Source organism: Nymphalis io, chromosome 7, assembly GCF_905147045.1.
Source record: "Nymphalis io chromosome 7, ilAglIoxx1.1, whole genome shotgun sequence".
In the NCBI taxonomy this organism is placed as follows: Eukaryota; Metazoa; Arthropoda; class Insecta; order Lepidoptera; family Nymphalidae; genus Nymphalis; species Nymphalis io.
In genome coordinates, this window is record NC_065894.1 from 10176595 (window position 1) to 10198937 (window position 22343).

At 32.2% G+C, this 22343-nt stretch overlaps 1 protein-coding gene across 8 annotated transcripts in view; it reads right to left on the minus strand.

Moving 5' to 3' along the window:
* LOC126769437 (disheveled-associated activator of morphogenesis 1) overlaps positions 1-22343 on the minus strand; it is a 121083-nt gene that overhangs the window by 35774 nt on the left and 62966 nt on the right. For 7 of the 8 annotated variants that reach the window (XM_050488240.1, XM_050488239.1, XM_050488235.1 and 4 more), the window contains one exon: positions 11441-11599. In XM_050488240.1, the coding sequence (XP_050344197.1) occupies positions 11441-11488 (48 nt within the window). In that variant the 5' untranslated portion in view covers positions 11489-11599. Of the gene's footprint in view, positions 1-3658; positions 3860-11440; positions 11600-22343 lie in introns of those variants that run through there. The other variant, XM_050488237.1, reaches the window with a different exon arrangement.

The following is a 22343-nucleotide window of genomic DNA, read 5'->3' on the forward strand; positions in this document are numbered from 1 at the left end:
AAAAAAAAATGCCGAGATGGCCCAGTGGTACGAACATGTGAATCTTAACCGATGATCGTGGGTTCAAACCCGGGCAAGCACCACTGAATTTTCATGTGCTTAATTTGTGATTATAATTCATCTCGTGCTTTACGGTGAAGGAAAACATCGTGAGGAAACCTGCATGTGTCTAATTTCACTGAAATTCTGCCACATGTGTATTCCACCAACCCGCATTGGAGCAGCGTGGTGGAATAAGCTCCAAACCTTCTCCTCAAAAAGAGGAGAGGAGGCCTTTAGCCCAGCAGTGGGACATTCACAGGCTGTTACGGTATAACAGAATGCTTTATAATTGCAATATAATAAGTATTACAAAAATGACAATTACATCTATTTTAGTAATAAAATATAAAGTTGGTATATAATTATTAGGTAATATTAATAATTATCTTGTATAGTGACTTACTTAATTTACATTTACATAAAAGTACATTATAATATTTCCTTGTACGTTATTATAATTGTGACATTCACACTAAAAGTTTGTACTAAAACAAAGTATATAACGGATAATAAAAACTCATCAAAAATATTTATATAATTAGTAACTTAAATATTAAATTAATTAAATACGTTTCCTTATGTGATAGATAACACGCACTGAACTTATTCGGAAGAAAAAATATTAATAATAATAATAACGTGTTTGGTCATGTTTACATAGCAAAATATTTTACCAATGATAATATTATACCTGCTATAATTCTGTATTGGGTTCTTGGTTCGGTTATTAGATGCAATAAATGGAGTTCGGTTCATTTGCGTAAAATGGTAGGCCAAAAAGTTTTTATTAGTTGAGACATTTATTCGTCTTTTTTTGTTTGGTCAGTCTTTTGATATACTCTGATAACATTTAAAGTGATAAGTGGTCGAATATCCGGAGCAAAATCAAATTGTTTAGCTGTGACGTATCGACGAGTTCATTCGTCCATTTTTGACAACCGATACGGGGGCTGCTGATCGTTTTCGCTGAGAACACAATACGTCAATGAGTAAACAATATATAAGATATTTTTAACGGCAATACGATTGGAATTCTGAAGGTCATCTAAAAAATAAGTTATAAATAAGTTTGTTTATAAGACTAAACTTCAGAAGCGAAACCATCATCGACTTATCTTTACATAACTTATAGCACTTAAGTTGTATAAAGGTCATTATAGATATCAGTAGAATATATATTAAAAAGTTTTCAGATTGAGAAAACCAGATCATTCATAGCACAACATCCATGTAATATATATTTATATATAATATAATGGACACAACTAAGAAAAAACGAGGATAGACACTCAGCTAGTTATTTTCCATTACGTAATTAATGATAACGCTATAAGCAATAGAAAAAATATAAAAGTAGACCAACTTGGAATACAAAAATACTTATTCAAACATCACATGAAAACAATAACATTTGTCGCTATACGTTCGTAGATTAAATTAATTCGATTTCGTTGAAGGTCGACGATGTTATTACGATAAAGAATAAAAAATTGTAATCTTTTCAAGGAATTTACATAAAAATTTGAATAATCCATTCGAATAAAAACACTCGATTGAAATGCAAACGTTATATGTATACAGAGACTTGAACAATAACGGAAAATATTTAAGCGAAGAACAATTGAATCTTTTATTAGTATTTAATTAATGATTAAACATCAACGTGTTTGGATGTGAACGTTGTTTTGAAATGCAACTATTTGTAATATGAGGATAATAATATTATGTTTATATTATAAATATCAACTATTGTATTACGGGTTATACTATATATATATACACTCGCACTGAATTTCGCCTTTCGGTCATCAGTGATTTGACATTCGAAAGAAGGGCACAAGACATTGTAACTGTACAACCCCGTACAACGTTTTCATCAAGACACAGTCGCGAACAGATATATATATATAAATATCTCACATTCATTACACATACTTCTCTAACTCACTATGTTATACCAACCATTTTCACTCAGATTATGATGAAATATATAATAACATATATCTCAAAAATATAAATATAATATATTTAACGTCAACGTTGCTTAGTCGCTGTATCGTTAAACACTGATTTCGCTCTTTCTGACATTATTGATTCGACATAAGAAATAGGAAGACACAGTATTGTTTAACTTACCATCCGCTAAACAACATTTATAAGAAATGTCGTAAATGTATTCAATATAATAATGTGAAAGCTTCACTTCATTCGGAAACTTATTAACTTTTATTTCATTTTATCATTTATGTACCAATCATATTTTAGGAATATTTAACACGAAAGCACTGTGTTTTGAGTAAAGCTTATTTCTATAAGTGCCACCCTAGAGTGTGAGCAATATAAGTTTATAGTTGCATTAAAAAAATGAGGAAATTATATGTATACAAATTCACATGTTACGACCATTTTTTTACTACTGATAATAAGGCCTGTCTAAGGCCTGTCTAAGGCCCGTCAAGAGCTACCAAACTACAAACAAAAGATATAATCGGTTGACAAAGACAGGAGAATTGTACTAACCTGTTTTGTCTTAATCTATTTTTATAAATAAATTGGTAAACTCAATATAATAAATAATTATATAAATATACTATATATACATAACTACCTGTTTATTAAATGATTACAGTATTTTTTTTTGACAAAACAACATATTTGAGTAAGCTTATCTTAAATTCATAATACGTATATACATATATAATGCGTAAGTACAAACAATCTTCGAGTACATATTTTATATTATGACAAATAAACAAATGTAAATATTGTATCAACCCTGATCTTTAAGGTATACAAGTCGGCGGAATAGTATTTTGGTCGATGACTTCACCGAGGATGTCCCGAGAGAATGAACATATTTATATGCGCGTATTTTATTGAAATAGTTCCCATATACAGCTTTCATTGTTTTTCTTATTAAAGTGCATTTTTTTAAATGAATTGTAAGAAAGCAGACGATATATATTCGATCAGCTTTGCCTATAGAGATTGTCTTTGGATCGTCCCACAGCTGGGTAGAGGCTTCCTCTCCTTTTGAAGAAACGGTTTAGTCTTTTCCACCACGATGATTCAATGAGAGAGGTGGGTGAGACAGATGTTTTTTTTTTTCGATATATGTAAACTTTTCCTATGCTCTCTAGAATACGAAAACTAGTCTTAGTTCATACATACGTTACAAATTTCTTAAAGAATAAGACTGAATACAGTTTTTTTGTTTAAATAAAAATTCAAGCGATTTTCAAATTTAGCCCCGATAGAATTAAATGCATTTTACAACAAACTCCTACAAATGCATGTTACAAATACAATTAGCGAATTGTTTCCCAGAGCCCAGACGTTATTCAATATGGTCGTCTAAAAACTTAATTACGATCTTAGTTCAAGTATTTCAAATTAATGAACAAAGTCAGTACAAAAAGTTATTCCAAAAAACAACAGACAACGGCAGACAAATATCACAATTTATTATACCAAAATATTTAGCTCATATTACAAAGCACGGTACAGGGAGATGGGTCCATTATTATTGTAGTATTGATATACCTTATAATTTTAGAGCAAATTTTTACTTCATATTTAAGAAATTAAGATCTCGAAGAACAAACTCGAAACTTACATTTTGTTTGATGGAATATTTTCTCTTCAACCAGAAACTCTGTTTTGTTTTACGCTTCCTTGAAAACATTTTCACTTAGTAATAATTCACTACGGATTATATTTTTAAAGACGCGTTTGCCTCAATTATTATGTGTACATGTTAAAGAGGTCACATTTCACGTTTAAAATGATACAAAACTAATGATTCTTCAATCAAGCGACATGTCCGTCTTGTCACCCGTCGACAATGTATCTCAATCAGTGGAGCGGTTGTATGTTCGTTGTAATTACTTCCGCGCTTCCACCCGTACCTATTGTCTCGCTCTAATTCGATTAACAATTAAATGATCGTTAATCGTAGGGTATTTCGTTTGAGCTTTGTAATTTGACATACGTGACCGATAAGTTGTATTAGTCATAATGGTTGCTTTGCAGGAGTACATCACGCAATGGAGATTTTATACAACCAACTAACTCGTTGGTCTATTGCCCTATAAAGTTGAACCCGAAGTCCTTGGTTTAAATCTTATGTCAAAAGTTATTAAGTTTTACATTTATTTTTATTGTATGTGATAGGCAGACTCGCAAGTCGCCCGCTAAAGGTAAGTGCTACCGCCTATAGACATTGACATTAGCTCTGTAATAATGAAATATTAACCTTCCTTGCATCGCCAATGCGCTATCAACCTTAAAAACTAAGATTTTATGTCCCTTGTGCCTTGTAGTTACACTAGCTCACTCACCCTTGAAACACTCTTGCTGTTTGGCGGTAGAATATATGATGAGTGGTACCTACCAAGTAATTTTGCTGTCAAGCAATTCGAAGTTGAATCGGAATTAAATCGGAAATGTATCGTCACCGTTATAAATTAAAAGAATTGGTTCATCAGTTCATTTTCATCGCTGGCTGCCTGAATATCTATTGATGCGTTAGCTACTAGCGTTTTTGTTGCACGCGTATAAAGTATGTTTTAAAATGCGGTCCAATAAAAAATTAATAAAAGACAATTAAGCAACATGATTATATCAATAAGCGAATGTAACAATTGTTTCTGCATTGAATAGAGTTTGACGATTTTAATTCAATATTTAAGTGATTAATAAAATAAGACAGAAGTATTCACAAAAGTTAACTTCATCAATAATTATACTCTACAATGAAGCTATACACTAACTTAAAAAAAAGTAAAGTAAGTAAAGTGTGCAAAACACAGGTGTGCGCTCTCACAGCGAAAAAGTCACCATTTTACCCTCATCCCTCCCTCTGTGGCACACCGCTGATGATACAAAGCAAAATCGCCATGCTGGGGATGGACGTTCGCTGCGACCTTAGTTCAAGGGATTACATCGAGGCTATTATAAAAACAGCTTCACGAAAACTCGGAGTTCTGAACAAGGTGCGGCTTTTTTTCACGCCACAACAACTGTGCCTGTTATACAAAACACAGGTACGGTCTTGCGTTGAATATTGCTCGCACCTTTGGGATGGCTCCGCTAAGTACCTACTGGAGGCCTTGGACCGGTTGCAGCGACGTGCAGTACGCATTATTGGCGACGTAAAGGTCACAAACACCCTTGAACCTTTACAATTGCGTCGCGAGATAGCAGCACTGAGCGCTTTCTATCGTCTGTATCACGGCGAGTGCTCTGAGGAATTATTCTCTCTAATTCCTGCTTCCCCCTTCCTTCTTAAGTCCACGCGAGCTGGTTCTCGATGTCACCGCCTAACTGTGACATCAATTCCATCGCGCACAAAGAAATTTGGCAACTCCTTTCTTTGTCGCACTACCAAAAAATGGAATTCCTTACCAGCTCACGTGTTCCCCTCCTCTTACAACCCGGGTTCCTTCAAACGAGGCGTGAAGAGGCATCTTGCGGGCCGGCAAGGCGGGGACGGCTAGTACAGAACATTCTTCCCGACTGTACTCGCCGTCGTCGCGTTTGGACTCTACTACCACTTACCATCAGGTGGAGTAGAGTCATTTGCCATCCCGGGGCATATAAAAAAAAAAAAAAAAGTAACAGAATTATAGTATTTTTATATGTATGTTATTCGACATCTTTATATCATTTATTTTTTAATAATCAAAATTCTGAATCGATATTTTAAATGTTATGAATGCACTTAATTCAAACTAGTCTTGCCTACGACTTCCTCTGCGTGGGTTTTGGTATACAAGGTCAATGACTGAAACATTTAAACCTGTACCTGAATTAATATATATGAATGACGTATTCTATTAAGACCCACTAAACAATCCTAGTTCTTGAAAAATGTAGCGTTAGTATTCGTTTATTTTCATGGCTAATATCAACGTAATAAATTGTACATAAGTAGTAATATATGTTATGTAATAGTGAAATAAGTAACTACTTTTGAGCCGGAGAGAACTCCGGTAGAATCTATCTTCAAAACTGGTAATAGATGTACGGTAAATAAATTATTATTATTACAAATATGACGATTCAAAAGTGCTTGTACGAGCTTACTGTGATAACGTTACTATTTAATATTAATACTATCTGACTCATTGATCTAGTAAGTAGATTGTCTGATTGCAGATTTTGTTGAAATCCCTGGTCTAGAAAATAATAGTCATTGGGTTTTTCTCTTACAAATTTCACAGTGTAACACTCTACGTGCCTCGAAAAGTACGAAAACCCGGCCCTTCGTCTGATCAATCGTATCATTCACGGTCACGTTCGAAGGCAGTGTGTGAATAGAAAATGCACGTGTGTTTTCGCAAAACAATGGCGCACTATAATATCTCCCTGTGCTTCAAGCTTCTTCAAGGTATATTTATATACCTGCAGTTTTTTTAACATAACAAAATATTATTATCATATAAAATATTATATTTAATCGTGCAAACAAGCGCCAAGATTCACGCCCATTCGATGGTAATCCTGGTTTAAACGTTTAAAACCTTACTATAAATTGAAGGAGACCAGCTAGTTTAATCTAAAGATGCCATCGACTAAGGCCATGATGCAAGTTCGCACTGCAATCAGTCAAGTCCTGTCGTTGCCCTTAATTGGAATTAATGAAGTTTAACTCTCGTTTCCTAGAGGTCACGGATGTGTAGTTGTAATATTTCCGCATTCAAAATCAAGGATTTTAAGTTATACTTCTCATTTCTTCATTGTAGATAATTTTCTATTTCGAAGTTCGAAAAAATCTTAAAGTTAAAAACTATTTAAAATATTATTGAATATTCTCCAATAGATATTACTAATGCAGCATTGATCGCATTGAATACCCGACATTCCAAAGTTATAAATATCAAATATTGTTGACGACAGTTATTTTTCAGTTTGGTAACTAGAACAATGGATTGGCTGTTTGCAAAATAACGACTTTGCCCATGCATAATCCGAAATTTATATTATTAATATTGTTCTAAACTATATATACCCAGTAGCAAACATCATGCCTACGCGTTTTAGATACGCGTATTATCTAATTAACGCCATCTACCGGTACCGGGTTGTAACACAATTAAAACCTAAAACGATCAAAAACTTGAAATATTTTAAAAGATATAGAATAGGTATTTTTACAATAATTCATTTCACTTACTAGTAATAAATAGAATAAAAACAAAAAAAAAATTATACAAATCCCAATAAAAAATATTCGCAATAAAACAAACCGATTAATTATTACCGGTTAAAAACCGCACCGGCACATGCCACGACCATCACTCAGATATCTTACCACAATAAATACACACCGGCTGTGACCGACATCAATGCCGGCTTTCGAATCCTAACAACTTGTTCGATAGATACCGTCGGTTGTATGTTTCGGCCCTACAACGGCGATTAAGATAATAATTGACGTTAAGGCTGACTATACACCGTGCGGAAAATCCTTTGCTTTGTTATTAGTATTCTACTTACAAGAAACACTTACAAAAATTATGACACGAAAAATAATTAAGGCACATTTATTGCTGTTGACTATTTCACGGAACTTAATTTTTCTTAGGTTTAAGTTGAATAAAATTTGTCAATAAGTATATTATTTGATCACGTGTTAATAATGTCATTTTTTGCTTGGTCTATGTGTCTGATATGTCTCTAGGTCTCTTTGTCAATGTGCCTATATTTTTATACACAAATCGGGTAGCCAAATGTCATCAACTGTCATGTGATTTTAAATAGTTAATTTGACATCGTAAGGAATATCAATAATCCAAGTACATAAATTGATACAAGTATACTATACATATATATAATATAATATTTATTACATATTTATTTATTTATTAATGTTTAAATCAAATTCTAAGTATACGTGATAATGAATCCAAACTAAGCACTTAAGTTTTCGTACAATTGGGTCCAGCAGACTTTTTGATTTGTTTCTTTGAAAGCGAAAATTATAAGATAGTAGCAGACCAATTCGAATCCATACATTTATTAATCATTTTATTGCCAATCATTGCGCTGCACAGCCTACACATGTAGTCAACGGTCAGCTTTATAACTCAACAGACTTACTCGCGACGGTGTCAATGTTTTCTATAATAGGTCTGATGGATTGGCAAGTAAAAGCGTGATTCTATAGATAACAAGTGAAATGTGTCAATGTTCAATCAATCGCGTACGAATTACCAACTTGATGTCGGAAATGTCAAAAAGTCGACGAAAATATTAATTATAGTATGTTAATGTTGCTGCTTAGATTTACAAAATTATAGCAGTTTTTTAAAGGATCAAATTGTGATGTGAACCTGTTGCTCTCTAGTGGACTAATATGTATAATATGATAGGACATCTTTGTTAATACTTACTATATTTGAAGTTAGATAATTAAGAAATACCTACATATATAGATACACTGGCTGCTCTTCTGACCCATTTAAGAGAATACATAATTTGCGGTAAAGGAAGACATCGTGGGGATGTTTTTGTTGGTGTTAGGACTTTGTGTATTATGTGTAAGTATGTGTATATTATTTATACATTGCTACTTTGCTACGCCGCTAGGCAATTATTGTAATAATATTATGTTCTCGTGTCAGTGAATATGATTCTTAATAAGAAATAATGTTTCTTTAACCCGATTCAGAATAATAAAGATTATTTTTAAAGAAACAGTGACAATCATTGCATAAACACGAGGAGTAGGATTCACTTATAATACGTAGTTTCCGACTCTACAAAGTCAATAAATTAGCGGTATTCGCTTCTATAATAAGATTCCACATTATCACACAAATCATTATTTTACTTTTTACTATTTCTTTTAACTTCATCTATTAATAAATTTAAATCTCACGTCAAAATATATAATATTTGATAAATAAAGCATATTACTCAACACAAGATTATATAAATGATATAGAAGCGTGGAGTTAGTATTTGTTCATTTCCAAACTGGATATGCATAGATTTCATTGTATTTGATTGACTCTGCAATTAAACGGATTAAAAAGAGTAACTACTGAAGTTCTTGTCGGTCCTTCTCGGTAGAATCTACATTTCAAACCGGCGGTAACTCTACATTTATTTCGATACTGTAACATGATTGTAAAATTATAAACCTACTTGAATAAAGTTTTTTTTTTCGATTTATCGGACACAGCGAATGAATAAATAATGCTTTTACTAATTAAAAAACTCCTGTTACAAATTTTAAATTGTGTTCATTCTAATCGGATCATCATTTAAAATATGCGTTGTATATTAATCATCTATTTATCAGCGTAATCATCTTTCACTTTATATAACAGTATAATATTTTCATAGTAAGTAATAAATCTAAATATAATATATTTAATGCTGGTTTATGAGATGCCAAAAGTATCTTGGTAAAGACTACACAAGCATGGGTTAAAATGAGTTTGTATTTAAATTTGTCATATAATATGTTATAAGAAAGAAAACCGTTTCTTAAAAACATTTAGAAAATAATTATAATAGTAACAATAATAATAAATAAAAACTTTAGTATCTTTTTTTTTTCTTGATATATCAAATCATAACATAATCTTGACGCGAGCAAGTCCCTGGCAACGAGCTAGTGATATATAAAATTATTATTATGTTATTTTATAAAACACTAGGCTTCAACCGCGTGTTAGAAGGTGGGGGGGGGGGGGTGTTGCATGGGTTTACAGATCTAAGGTATAAAAAGTAGGCTATTATATCCTTTCTTGTTTCATACCATTTTTTTTTTAAATCGGTTCTGTCGTTTATCCCTGAAAGAGTAACATACAGACAAACTTTCACATTTATAATATTAGTATAGACGATTTAAAACATTATTTTTATAATTAATTAAAATAATTTTATGTTTAGGAGTACAATTATAGATACTGGCTAGACTTCAACAAGTGCTGTGGTGAAAGTGGAACATTACACGAACCTGCGACCCAAAGGAACCCGATATCCGGTGTCGAGTTACGTATTCTTTGGTGTATATGATACGTTCCGCAACGATTAACAAGAAAACGTATCGATATCATATTTTTATTATTAATAACATATAATTAAAACATACCAAACATCATTTTGTTGATATACAATTTTTGTCATATCATATAGGAGTTATCCATCGCCCTGCATTGGAGCAGCGTGGTGAAATGAGCTCCAAACCTTCTTCTCAAATGCGAGAGGAGACATAAGTCCAACAGTTCTTATGTTTAAGTTATAAGAAAACTGTTTCTCTAAATAAAAAGTTATATCACATTCCAGATTGAATTCGTAAATTTAGCACTGATAAAGCGCTACTTTAGTTGTGAGGTCACGGTGTTAAAGCCCTTTTAAGACGATCATTCAACTTGTGTCAAAACACTCTGACGTCAGAAGTATGAAAGCCATTAATGGCGATTTCGTGGTCACGTGACATTTTGTTCAATATTATAGATTTTAATCAATTGTATTTTCGGCATTTAGGATTATTTATAATACAATTAATATAATTGTAAACTTGTATCAGTTTTATTACAAAGTTTAGGATTTAATTTCTATTTATCCAACTTCATTCAAATATCTTACGAATTTCAATTTAGGTCACCAATCGGCAGTCGTGTACATCAATATGTTAATTTTTAACTCAAATTTAACTTAAACAAATGTTCGTCTTATTGCAAATAAAAGCTATAATTGAATAAAGTTTTGCATTTCTCGTTCAATCACAACACGGCCAAAAACATTTGTGAAATACAGCGAAATGGCACAACAAATGGCAAATTGGTGCGTTACGATAAGATATATGGCTAATATCATTTAAACAAAGCGTAGAATGACAAGCGTTTCCAAGCAAGATTTATTATTAGTACATATGTATTCTGAATATCGACATAATTGATGTATAAAATATACAGAAACTACTCGACTCACCAGCTAGAAGTCATTTTTGATGATCATCGTGAAATCACCGATTAAAATCATTAAGCAATATATATTTACATTACATACTGTTAAAAAGAGAAGCGACTTTTAAACAGTCTAGAAGATTTCAGATTGTTTAAATGGTCGCTCGGCCTTACTTAAAAACCTAATTTATCGAGTGATTAGTTAAAAAATGTGTATGCTTCTTTCGAATGTCAAATCAATAACGACAGAAAGAGGTAATTCCGTGTTCAACTAAACAGATGCTAAGCAAAGTTTGTAAGTAAGGCCTTCACGCTAAATGTCCTATTGGTGGTTACACGGTATTCCAATGCGATTTAGGAGAATAAATGACTATCGTCCTAAAAAAAGATTACGTTAAAGAACTAATAAGGCATAGCTTAAATAAAGAATGAAATAGTTATGTATCAGATCACAATAAATGATGTAAACTTACTTGTAAGCAGGGGCACATTGGCCACCGGCGGCGCAGTGCATGAGGCATCTTCTTCCGCGGCGGGTCCGGTTCGGGGGGCGCGTCGCCGCACGCCCAGCGCACAAGGCGCGCGCGCGCCGCCTCCGCTGCCTCCAGACCGCGCGACCAAGATGGGAGACCCTGGAAATCAAACAATTCCATTTAAAAATGAAAACCTTATATATTGCACACCTAATTTTCAAAAGCGTTGACCATCCTCAAAACGCAATACAATTCACTCACTTACTCACTGAATAGGCCATTTTAAAGGAAATTTATTGAGGAACATTTTCAACATAATAATGTGTAGGGTCCAAAATACCCATCACGTCAATTGTCCTGTTTGAAACTTTCACAGTTTCAATGCAAATATTTTTAAAATAGCATGATTTTAAAGAAAAGAACTTTATTGTTATTTATTATTTAAAACCGTTTCGTTTAATTCTATTTGTTTATGTTTTAGCATTTATTTACAACCAAAATATTGGTAAAATAATTTGACATAAATTATAAATAAATAAAAAATATATTACATGTTTTAGCATACTCTCTTTCTAGCAGCTAACTTTCTCTATTTGTCTCTCTTTTTTCTTATTTTGGATTTTACATTCGTGTTCAACTACGAATATACTCTAATATCGAAATTTAATTGCAGACTTTGTAAATAGTATTTTGAATCATTATTGCTCAATATACCAAAAACAAAATCTAACATTAACATTGGCATATACCATTAGCGATGCCTTGATGTACGGATATTATGTGAATAAAGGCAATACTAGACAGGATAATAATAACGTTAGATGTGTGCAAAATTATATTACAGATCAAAGTTACATTATACTCAAGGTCTACGAGAGAAATAACATAATAAAACAGACTAGTGTTCACATTACTAACCAGTGGTCGAAATTACCATAATCATTATTTGAAATTTCAGGAAATCATATAATATGAATTTTCTTTTTTAGAACATTATTTTTTCTAAAGCCCGCAAATCAGCTTCACAAATCACAAAAATTAAAGAAAATACGGTTGACAAACAAATGAGTATAGACTTTTGTCTTTGCCTATTTATATATTTACAAAAAAAAAGTAAAACAAGACTTCCGAAAACCATATATTTTATTTAAATAATATTAGATATTAAAATAAATGTTAAAAAAAAATAAATCGATCTTTAAGCAATGCTTTAAAAAAAAAAAACGATTGCCTTGAGTAGTTGCTAGCTTATATAGCTTTATATCATTATATCTCCATCAAGGAGATAAACGTGCTGGGACTAAATACGTTAATACTCTGATGAATCAGGAACGAATCCGCAAATATCGAATGACTAAACATACCATGAATAATCCCTAATCAGTTTTACTTAGTAATCTGTATTATAGTACAATTAATGGATGGCTTAACACCAGTAAACTAAATAAGAAGATGAAGAAAGCATGACATAGACGTATCGAAGCTAAGTATATGATCTGTAAAATAATTATTATTCGCTGCGATAATTTCGACCAATTTTAAAACAGGAACTCCTAATGCAATAAGGTAATATGCCAAAATATGTTTTTAAAATATTATATATAATTTTAATTGGCATAAATAATGTTTTAATCGTGTCGATAATTTCAGTAATTAATATTAAATTAGAAATAAAAACAAATGAAAATCAAATTATATTATAATTCAACTTAAATAAAGTTAAAGCACTTTTGAGTGGTCACTAGTAATGACCATCATACATAGTTTTACTTCTATTAAAGTTGCAATTTCCCTAAAATATTTTCTTAGCATCCACGTTATAAAATAAACATATGTTCCAAATTTGAACTTTCTACACTCAGTAGTTTTTGCTGTACGTTGATAGTCAGCCAAGACAAACAATTTGATCATAAAATAATAATATTTAAAGCAAATTGATGGCAATGTTACCCATTTCTGCGCAATTTAAATAAAGAACTTTCTTGCCCCAGGAAGAATACATTAGCGGTGTCGAAAACTTGTGTCATGAGTCTAGTTTTAAATTTAGTTTACACAATATTTGTTCCTAGTTCTATAAACTTTTTTTTTAATGAATACATATAATAAGAAATGTTATCATTTTAAACAAAAACATGTAAAAAGATATCAATAATAAATTTAAAAACTTTCACTGTTTTTTTTTTATCTGTAATAACTGTTTATGAGAGACAATAAGCTTAGGGATCATGATCGAACCTGCGACTTTTATATCGCTAGGCCACCGTTATCCTTTGCGCTACTGACGGTACACATTTTACAACACACATTTAGATATAAGACATATTGAAAGAAACACTAAATACATTACAAAGTTTCATGCTAATTTGCTCAATCGTATGCATAATAATTGATTGAAATGCAAATTATGAAACATCAAACCAATTTGCATTTTCCAATAATTTGTGAAACCGCGAATGATGACACGGACCAATTTAAATATGCTTGCTTAAGCTATGAAATATTTCACACCCTATTGACTTTATTGAATTTTGATTACACGTTTATTTATAACAAAAAAAACGAATGTAAGCTTACGTCGCAACTCGCGTGAACTCGTGTGAAATACATAACCTATATGTCTCGATGATTGATTATTCAAAAACTGGAGTAAATCTAGACACTACCGCACCGAGAGTGCCAAGTGATTAGAACACGTAAACATTTAGCTCAAGACTCTGGGTTCAAAGCCAGCCAGCCACTATTTAGTGGTGCTTTCTAACCCGTTCATGTTTTTATTTGTGTTTATAAATCATCTCGTGCTGAGCAAAGGTAAACCTCTGTAACCACATGTAAAACAAACATTGTCCTCAAAAGAAGAACAGACTTTCCTACTGCAATATTTTATTAATGGTTAATATTTCTTACGGCGCTAATATCACATACACTGCGGTTTACTTACTATCATATAGCCCATTTGGTTACCAGAAATATATTTTATAAATATATGTATATATATATATATATATATATATATATATATATATATATACAATGTGACACTCATATGTTTGATTTCTGCTAATGATTATAATTATTTTTTAGGGGACGCGATTGTTTATAATGGTTTAGATTTAGTGCTGATATTTATTTTGATTTTATTAGATATGTAGGCGTCGGTCCAAATCATAAATTATTTTTATCGTGATCAGATTTTTTATCGTGATGTTATCGGACTGAAGGACTATTGACTGCACCTGTAGCTGTAATAGCGAAAACAATTGGTCGTGATGTTTTCGAAGTTCGGTCAGCCCCATACACAAAATTCATTGATTTTTAGCAAACGAAATATTTACTTATAATGATACGTGAAAAAATTATATACAAGAAATAAAAATACAGTGAAGTTTGAGTGTTCATAACCAGTATATACGGAAACATTATTTGTATAGATAAGACATACAAGTTTTTGTCGATCACTGGATGTCTGAGTTTACGTTATGCGTATTTCTAAAATCCATTACAGATCGAACTCTCATTCTGTCAACATATATTAGAAAACTATGACAATTTAATCCATTTTCAAATAATGTGTTTAAAAAACACGTTTGCGATCACAGCAAACAAATCTCTCTCGTCCATTTGTGCATAATTTAAATATATTATAATATAATATCTTTAAGCCTAAACACTCATCGCGAAAGAGCGAAAACTTTCCATAAGTTCTTTAACTGACACAATCATAGGAGTGCTATGTGAAACGTTATAATTATTAACGTTAATAATGGTAATAATGACAATAAACGATTAACGGCTTCATTTATAGGTTTTAGCGACTGTTTAGTACTAATTTGATGGCGGGCCGGTTGGCGTGGTTGGTAGATACTTGCCTTTTTTTTATAGAATAGGAAGGCGGACGAGCATAAGGGCCACCTGATGGTAAGTGGTCACCAAACGCCCTTAGACATTGGCATTGTAAGAAATGTCAACCATCGCTTACATAGCCAATGCGCCACCAACCTTGGGAACTAAGATTTTATGTCCCTTGTGCCTGTAATTACACTGGCTCACTCACCCTTCAAACCGGAACACAACAATAACAAGTACTGCCTTTCGCGCCGAAGGTTGTGGGTTCGATTCCCACCCAGGACAGATATTTGTGTGCATGAACATGTCTGTTTGTCCTAAGTTTGGGTGTAATTATCTATATAAGTATGCATTTACAAAAGAAAAGTAGTATATCAGTTGTCTGGTTTCCATAGTACAAGCTCTACTTAATTTGGGATCAGATGGTCATGTGTGAATAATGTCCCAGGATATTATTATTACTTTGATGTTTAATTTTGCAAATCTCGTTATATACTGGTAAATTAATGGTCTCGGACCAAAGTCAAGAGAACATCATCCGGGTCCTAATTGAAAATTTTAAATAAATTGTACGTTTAGCAATGTAATGTAATCTTTGTTTGACTGCATAAATTTTCTTATTATCCTACACGTGTTCAATTATTACTATTAATTTCTCGAAAGAAAACAACAGCATTGTTTAACTAATCTCTGCCTCAACATTTATAGATAGATCCGTACATTATTTGAGCATCAATAATCCGCTGACATTCCGAATTTATTTCTTCCATTCATATTTATATCTCAAATCTTTTAAGCTAACTTTTATTGTAAGTTAGCTAATTATGCGAGAATTGCTTTAATACGACTTAAATATTTAACTGAATCAAGATTATGAGCGTCATATAATTAACATGTTGCGTTTCCGAAATGTGTTAATACTTTGAGTTATGGCAGACAGTTTAAATTAACCTCTATACTGAAATTAAATTATTTGAATGCATTAATTTTAACTTCTTATATTTGATATTGTAAACTGTTTCAAATTTGAGAACCCTGAACTTTCACAAAACCACATCGAAATATCTACTTTGCAACATTTAAATAATAATCATTTCTTTTATTTTATTTGTTGAAACAACTTACCAAATATTTCAACGACTAACAGCCCAAGTATAATGAAATGATGTTGAGTAAATAAGGAGTACCTGTGGCCACCTCTTAATTTCATCTTAAGAGACCCTGGACACCATCTAGATCCATAGCACTTCCAACAAATTAAATCCAACAATCTCAAATACGACTAAAATAAGTAGTTATAAGGCCACCTCCATAACATATTGCATTGTTACCGAGGTTTCATATATCCAAATTTCATCTCAATCGGTTGGTGGAACTGATAAAAAATATTACACCATTTGACCACATCCTAACAAGTGAAGTTAAATACCAGCTTGTAATAATAATAATCAAATATTTTCCGTAGGTTACGTGACCTTAAAATATCCCAATCCATATCCAATACTAAGTCATGGCTGAAGCGTATCACTGGAACGATTTCGTCACAAACGAAGTATATTGTTCGTTTGAACTTTGCGTCGACATTTAGCGAACTATTGCGGTAGATCGGAACGGATGATTAGCTTGTACTGATGGCGTTTCCACCCGTATCTGTTTACTTAAAATGTGACTTTAGTGAGGAAATCGCGTGAGTGACGTAAAACAATTAATATGAACGTTCTTATGTAGTCTACAGTGACCCAAATATCAAACTCGATCCTAAAGACGGCCTCAATGAAGCGATAATTGAAATACTTAATGAAATGGACTAGAGACTAGATATTTGATCAACTTACTTAATCAATTCATATACGCTACAGCGGACAACGTAGCGCTTTGCAAATTGCAATTTCCACATCGCGTACAAATAATCATATCATCGAATAAACTCGCCAGTGTTGCAAATAAGCTGAATCGAATCGAACAATGATACAAATCGATCACCACTCATCGACCGTGAACTTTTAAAACGTGTCGGGAAATAGCTGTCAACACGCACATTCCGGTCCCCTCTTAATTTATAAATGAAATCAACAACCACGAAACGTAATCTAATTAGCTTATATACGGTAAATATATTTAACATTTAGCACTTTAAAAACGTATTTATCTTTCAAAACAAAAATAATAAACACTCATTCATAAAAAATAATTACATTGCGTTCCGAAGCAATACGAATATATTAACAATAACATATAAACAGTAAATCGAGAACAATCGAACAATGAACATAATATAAAATATTTATAATCAATGCATATTGAGCGTCGAAAGCGCGAATTTCGCCAAAGCAATTGAACAATGGCTGACCACTTTCTTCTGACCGTGAACGATGGTTGCGCTAGTGTGTCAGGGGGTCGTCGTTACTATGGACATCACGTTGCCGTAGCAGATGAGCTGATGCACGCGGTGAAAGTGAATCCGAACTATACTTTATATTATAGATGTTAGAAAACATAGAATCAAGAATACATTTAACGCGAACATTCTTAATGCCCTATGCTCTTTGATAGTAAAAATAATGAGTTTCGTACGTACATAAATAAAAATTACATTTCTTTTTGTTACAAATGTGAATTAACGAAGATGGTATCATAATTCACATCACGCAACTGGCGCAATTGTGATGAGCAATGAGGTGAAAGTAAATTTGTACTATGATGTCTAATGAGAACTCAAAATGTTGCCCATAAGCCATTATAGTTCATAACATCTTAGATCATTTTTCAAGTTATGAAACCATACAACATTAGTTAAAAGTATAACCGCATTTGTTTGATATGTTTAATAAAGTCATCATGAACATTTATTATAGCTTTGTCAATCAATAAATTGAAATTCCATCGTTAAATAAGGCATATTATAAAAAATCGTGGAAGGATAAATAATAATTTCATTATGTTTAATTAAAATACCCAATTGAATTGTTAGAATAAAATAACAACTAAAAATCTTACCGATTTATCTCGGTAGTATTTACATCCCAAGCCGGTGTAACTTTAAGTTCAGTTTGATCTTGTAAACTGACAATTAAAAGAGACAAGAGCCTATTTAATATAATTTAATGTGATTGATTTGTTTGAATTTGAATTGATTTGATTTGATTTAATTCAAAATTATTTAATTTTATTTGGTATTATGAATTAATTCGAATAAATTTTATATAATTTATAATATGTAAAATATTATTATTGTAATTTTTGTCTTTTTATTATTTATTGTCTTGTATATATAATCCTTGTTTGGTCGACATAAATTATTTTTTTTATTATTATTACTTAGGAAAAGTTTATTTTAGTTAAGAATTTTCTCAATAGATCTCTTAGGTGTTTCCTCCATAATTGTGTCTTGTCAGAAACAAAATCTAAGACTATAATTATTCCCCAATACCTATCCTTGACACTGTTGACATCTACATTCCAAAATGTAATCATTCGTGTAATAAAATAATTTTAAAGCCTAATTATCTGGTAACAAGTCATTCATCAATTTACTATGAAGGTTCCATTAAAATTAATTGCATGGACAAAAATTGACTATGCATAAGAAGCTTTAATAAATATTCTTGTTTGAAAAACGAATTATTATTATAGACAATGTTCATAATTGAATTAGAAACATTATACGGAAATAAGGCCATTTCCAATCTAATAAAATTCAACCTTTCCAAAAAAAAATGCCAATATTTTTTTTTTTTATATAATGTTGAATCTGGAGCGGATTCGGTAAGTAGATCAACCAAGAAGCCTTTACCATGAATCCGGTTCGGTTGAACATCACTTGAATTGAAGACACGTAAACAGTGATAAATTGACGAACTTACTGCATTGAAAGTAAACGACGAACAGTTTGAATTATTCATGTCACAACAAAGCGAGAGATGGGCGAAATGAAACACTTAGAAATTGATTTATTGATACTTCGTCAAATGTAACATTTTTCAATACATGTGATAAAATTTAAATCGTACAATTTCCAAATAAATGTCAAACTATAGATAAATTTGAAAGTAAAGAAATTCGAAAATGAATTATGAATTAATTCATTTAAACGAAATTATAGTTATCGTAATTGAGTTCTGTTGAATGCTACAGAATGCAATTACGATAACAATGAAAGTACAAATTGCAAACAATCCAAACGTTAACACCACTAAAAGAGATAAAAAAAATAAATAAAGAAACAACACGTGCGTCCAGTCAATCAATCGTTAAGACTCAAAGCGGAAACAACAACCGGATCTATCGACCGTTACATCACCAAACGCTAACCCCAATTATTATACTAATTGACATTTCTTGTTACATTGTACGCTTGTCCTATTTTCACCTGACTTGTTTTCGCTTCTAGTATTGACATTTTAAAAACAAAATGCATTAGTTACTTGTACGGTTAGCGAACATCGAGGGCTTTATTTTGTAAGGCTTACCTGACTCGTTAGTCTAGTGATTACAGTAACAGCCTGTTAATGTCCCACTGCTGGGCTAAGGCCTCCTCTCCCTTTTTGAGGAGAAGGTTTAGAGCTTATTCCACCACGCTGCTCCAATGCGGGTTGGTGGAATACACATGTGGCAGAATTTCAGTGAAATTAGACACATGCAGGTTTCCTCACGATGTTTTCCTTCACCGTCAAGCACGAGATGAATTATAATCACAAATTAAGCACATGAAAGTTCAGTGGTGCTTGCCCGGGTTTGAACCCACGATCATCGGTTAAGATTCACGCGTTCTTACCACTAGGCCATCTCGACTCTGAGCTATCTGTAATAGCTCAGAGTTTGAAAATTGGCAGCCACATTCCCGTGCCTCGTAAAGCACGTAATCCGTCCTGCATCTTACATGAAGTTACAGAATGCCTGTGTTGGCATACACATTTCCAGTATAATATTGTCTGCGCGGTTGTCTAGTTTCCTTAAAGAATGGCCGCCATGGCCGGAGACGATAAGGAAGACATAAATATAAAATAAAAACCATGGCAGACTTGAATTCAATTCAAAATAGAACATCGTCCGTTTTTTCACTTTTTTTATAATAGCTACGTCATTGGCTTTCAAATATTAAATTTATATATTTAAAATATTATAATATATACAATTCTATTAAAAAAAAATCAACGAGCAAAAATTTTCAAACTAGAAAGGCATTTAATGATAATACGAAATAAAAACAATCCATAATTGCAAAGTTTCAACAGCTGTTTTGAAATCATGTGAAAAATTTCATGCACATATTTAACGCAATAAAAATATAGACATCAGTTAAGTTATTTATACGAATGTATATACTTAACTAACAACGTGTAGTAACATATGGAAATGCGAAACTAAATGCAATACTGCCGTGAAAAAAAAACCTTTTCTCACATCTCAGTATCACGCGATTTTGAATTAACTAAGCGTGTGCTATATTTATGCAACGTTCGAATGTAAATTAAACATATTCATAACATAACATTATACACACAGAAACGAGATGGCCCAGTGGATAAAACGTGGACCTTAACTGATGACTGTGGTTACAAATCGGGGCAATCACCTCGGAATTTTCAGAAAATTATGTATGCATTGTTTCATGTTATAATTATTTTTGTGTTGAAAAAAAATATGAGGAAACCAACACCTTTTGAAAAAAATTCTGCCAGGTATGTTACACGCAGTGGAAGAACGTGGTGGAATTAACTGCAAACCTTTTTCTTAAGAAAAAAAGAATTTTGACGGAGAAACATTTGACCAGAAATGGGATCAGCTGATTAACATGCATATATCAGATTAATACAAAATGTATTTCATGATAAAATTCAAATTCCTCTAAATATACTTAACATCGACATTAAGAATATATATTTACATTATAAACAACAAAAACAAACAAATAAAAAGAGACATTGTATAGAACGTGAACGTGAATTATTTAGTGATTCTTCTTAGTGTATTGTTGCTACACACAATTTGATACTTAAATATCGCGACCTACACTTGTGTGTAGGTGCGTGCCGAATACTAAAGAATCGTAAGCCGTAGTATACTAGAACCTTCACTTATTATTATTCGTAAGGAAAAGTAAGAATTTAATTAAGAAATTCGACGGCTGTTTTCGGTCGGTTTTAGTCATATTAAAAAGAAAGCACCAAAAACGACGTATGTAGGAAGATTTTTATATATTTTAGAAATTATAGTGGTACTGTAAGTAGTCAATTAAAAACATAACAGTTTTTTTTAAATAATATAAGGAGGCGGACGGTAAAATGGGTAACCTGATGGTAAACGGTTACCACTGCCCATAGACATTGGCGATGTAAGAAATATTAACAACTTCTTCATGGCCCATGCGCGACCAACTTTGGGAATTAAGATGTTATGTGCCTTTTGCATAAACACACAGGCTCACTCACCATTCAAAACACAAACACATTCGGAACGCATCAATACTTATTGCCGTTTGGCGGTAGAATATATGATGAGTGGGTAGAATTTCGGAATCTAAATTTGTATTTAGCCTTTATCCCGATTGTCTGTATTAATATTACAAACGCGAAAGTAGCTATCTCATCTGTTTGTTACCTCATACCGATTAAATCACTTAATCGTTCATAATATTTTACATAAATATATATATATATCCATGTCCAGATTATCCAATATATGGGCGTATACGTAATAAAATTCATTCATACGTTAAAATGAATCGAAAATGATATCGAGGACGGAGTCGTGGAGAACAACTTGTCTCAAAAGCCTTCAATGTGTTTAAAAATTAAAACTAAAACTGTATACAGTTGATTTCTTTTCATAGATTGTTTGATTAGAAGTCTGTAAACATGACCTCTCGATAACCCCGGACTCATTAAACATACAAACCGAAGACCTTCTCAATCTTAACGTCAATTACCTAATTGTCAATTGGGCGAGCGTATTTGATCAGAATATTATACTGTAATAATAGCCGAGATGGCCCAGTGGATAGATTCTATGGGAACCCGGGTAAGCCCCTCCGAATATTCATGTGATTGATTTGTGTCTA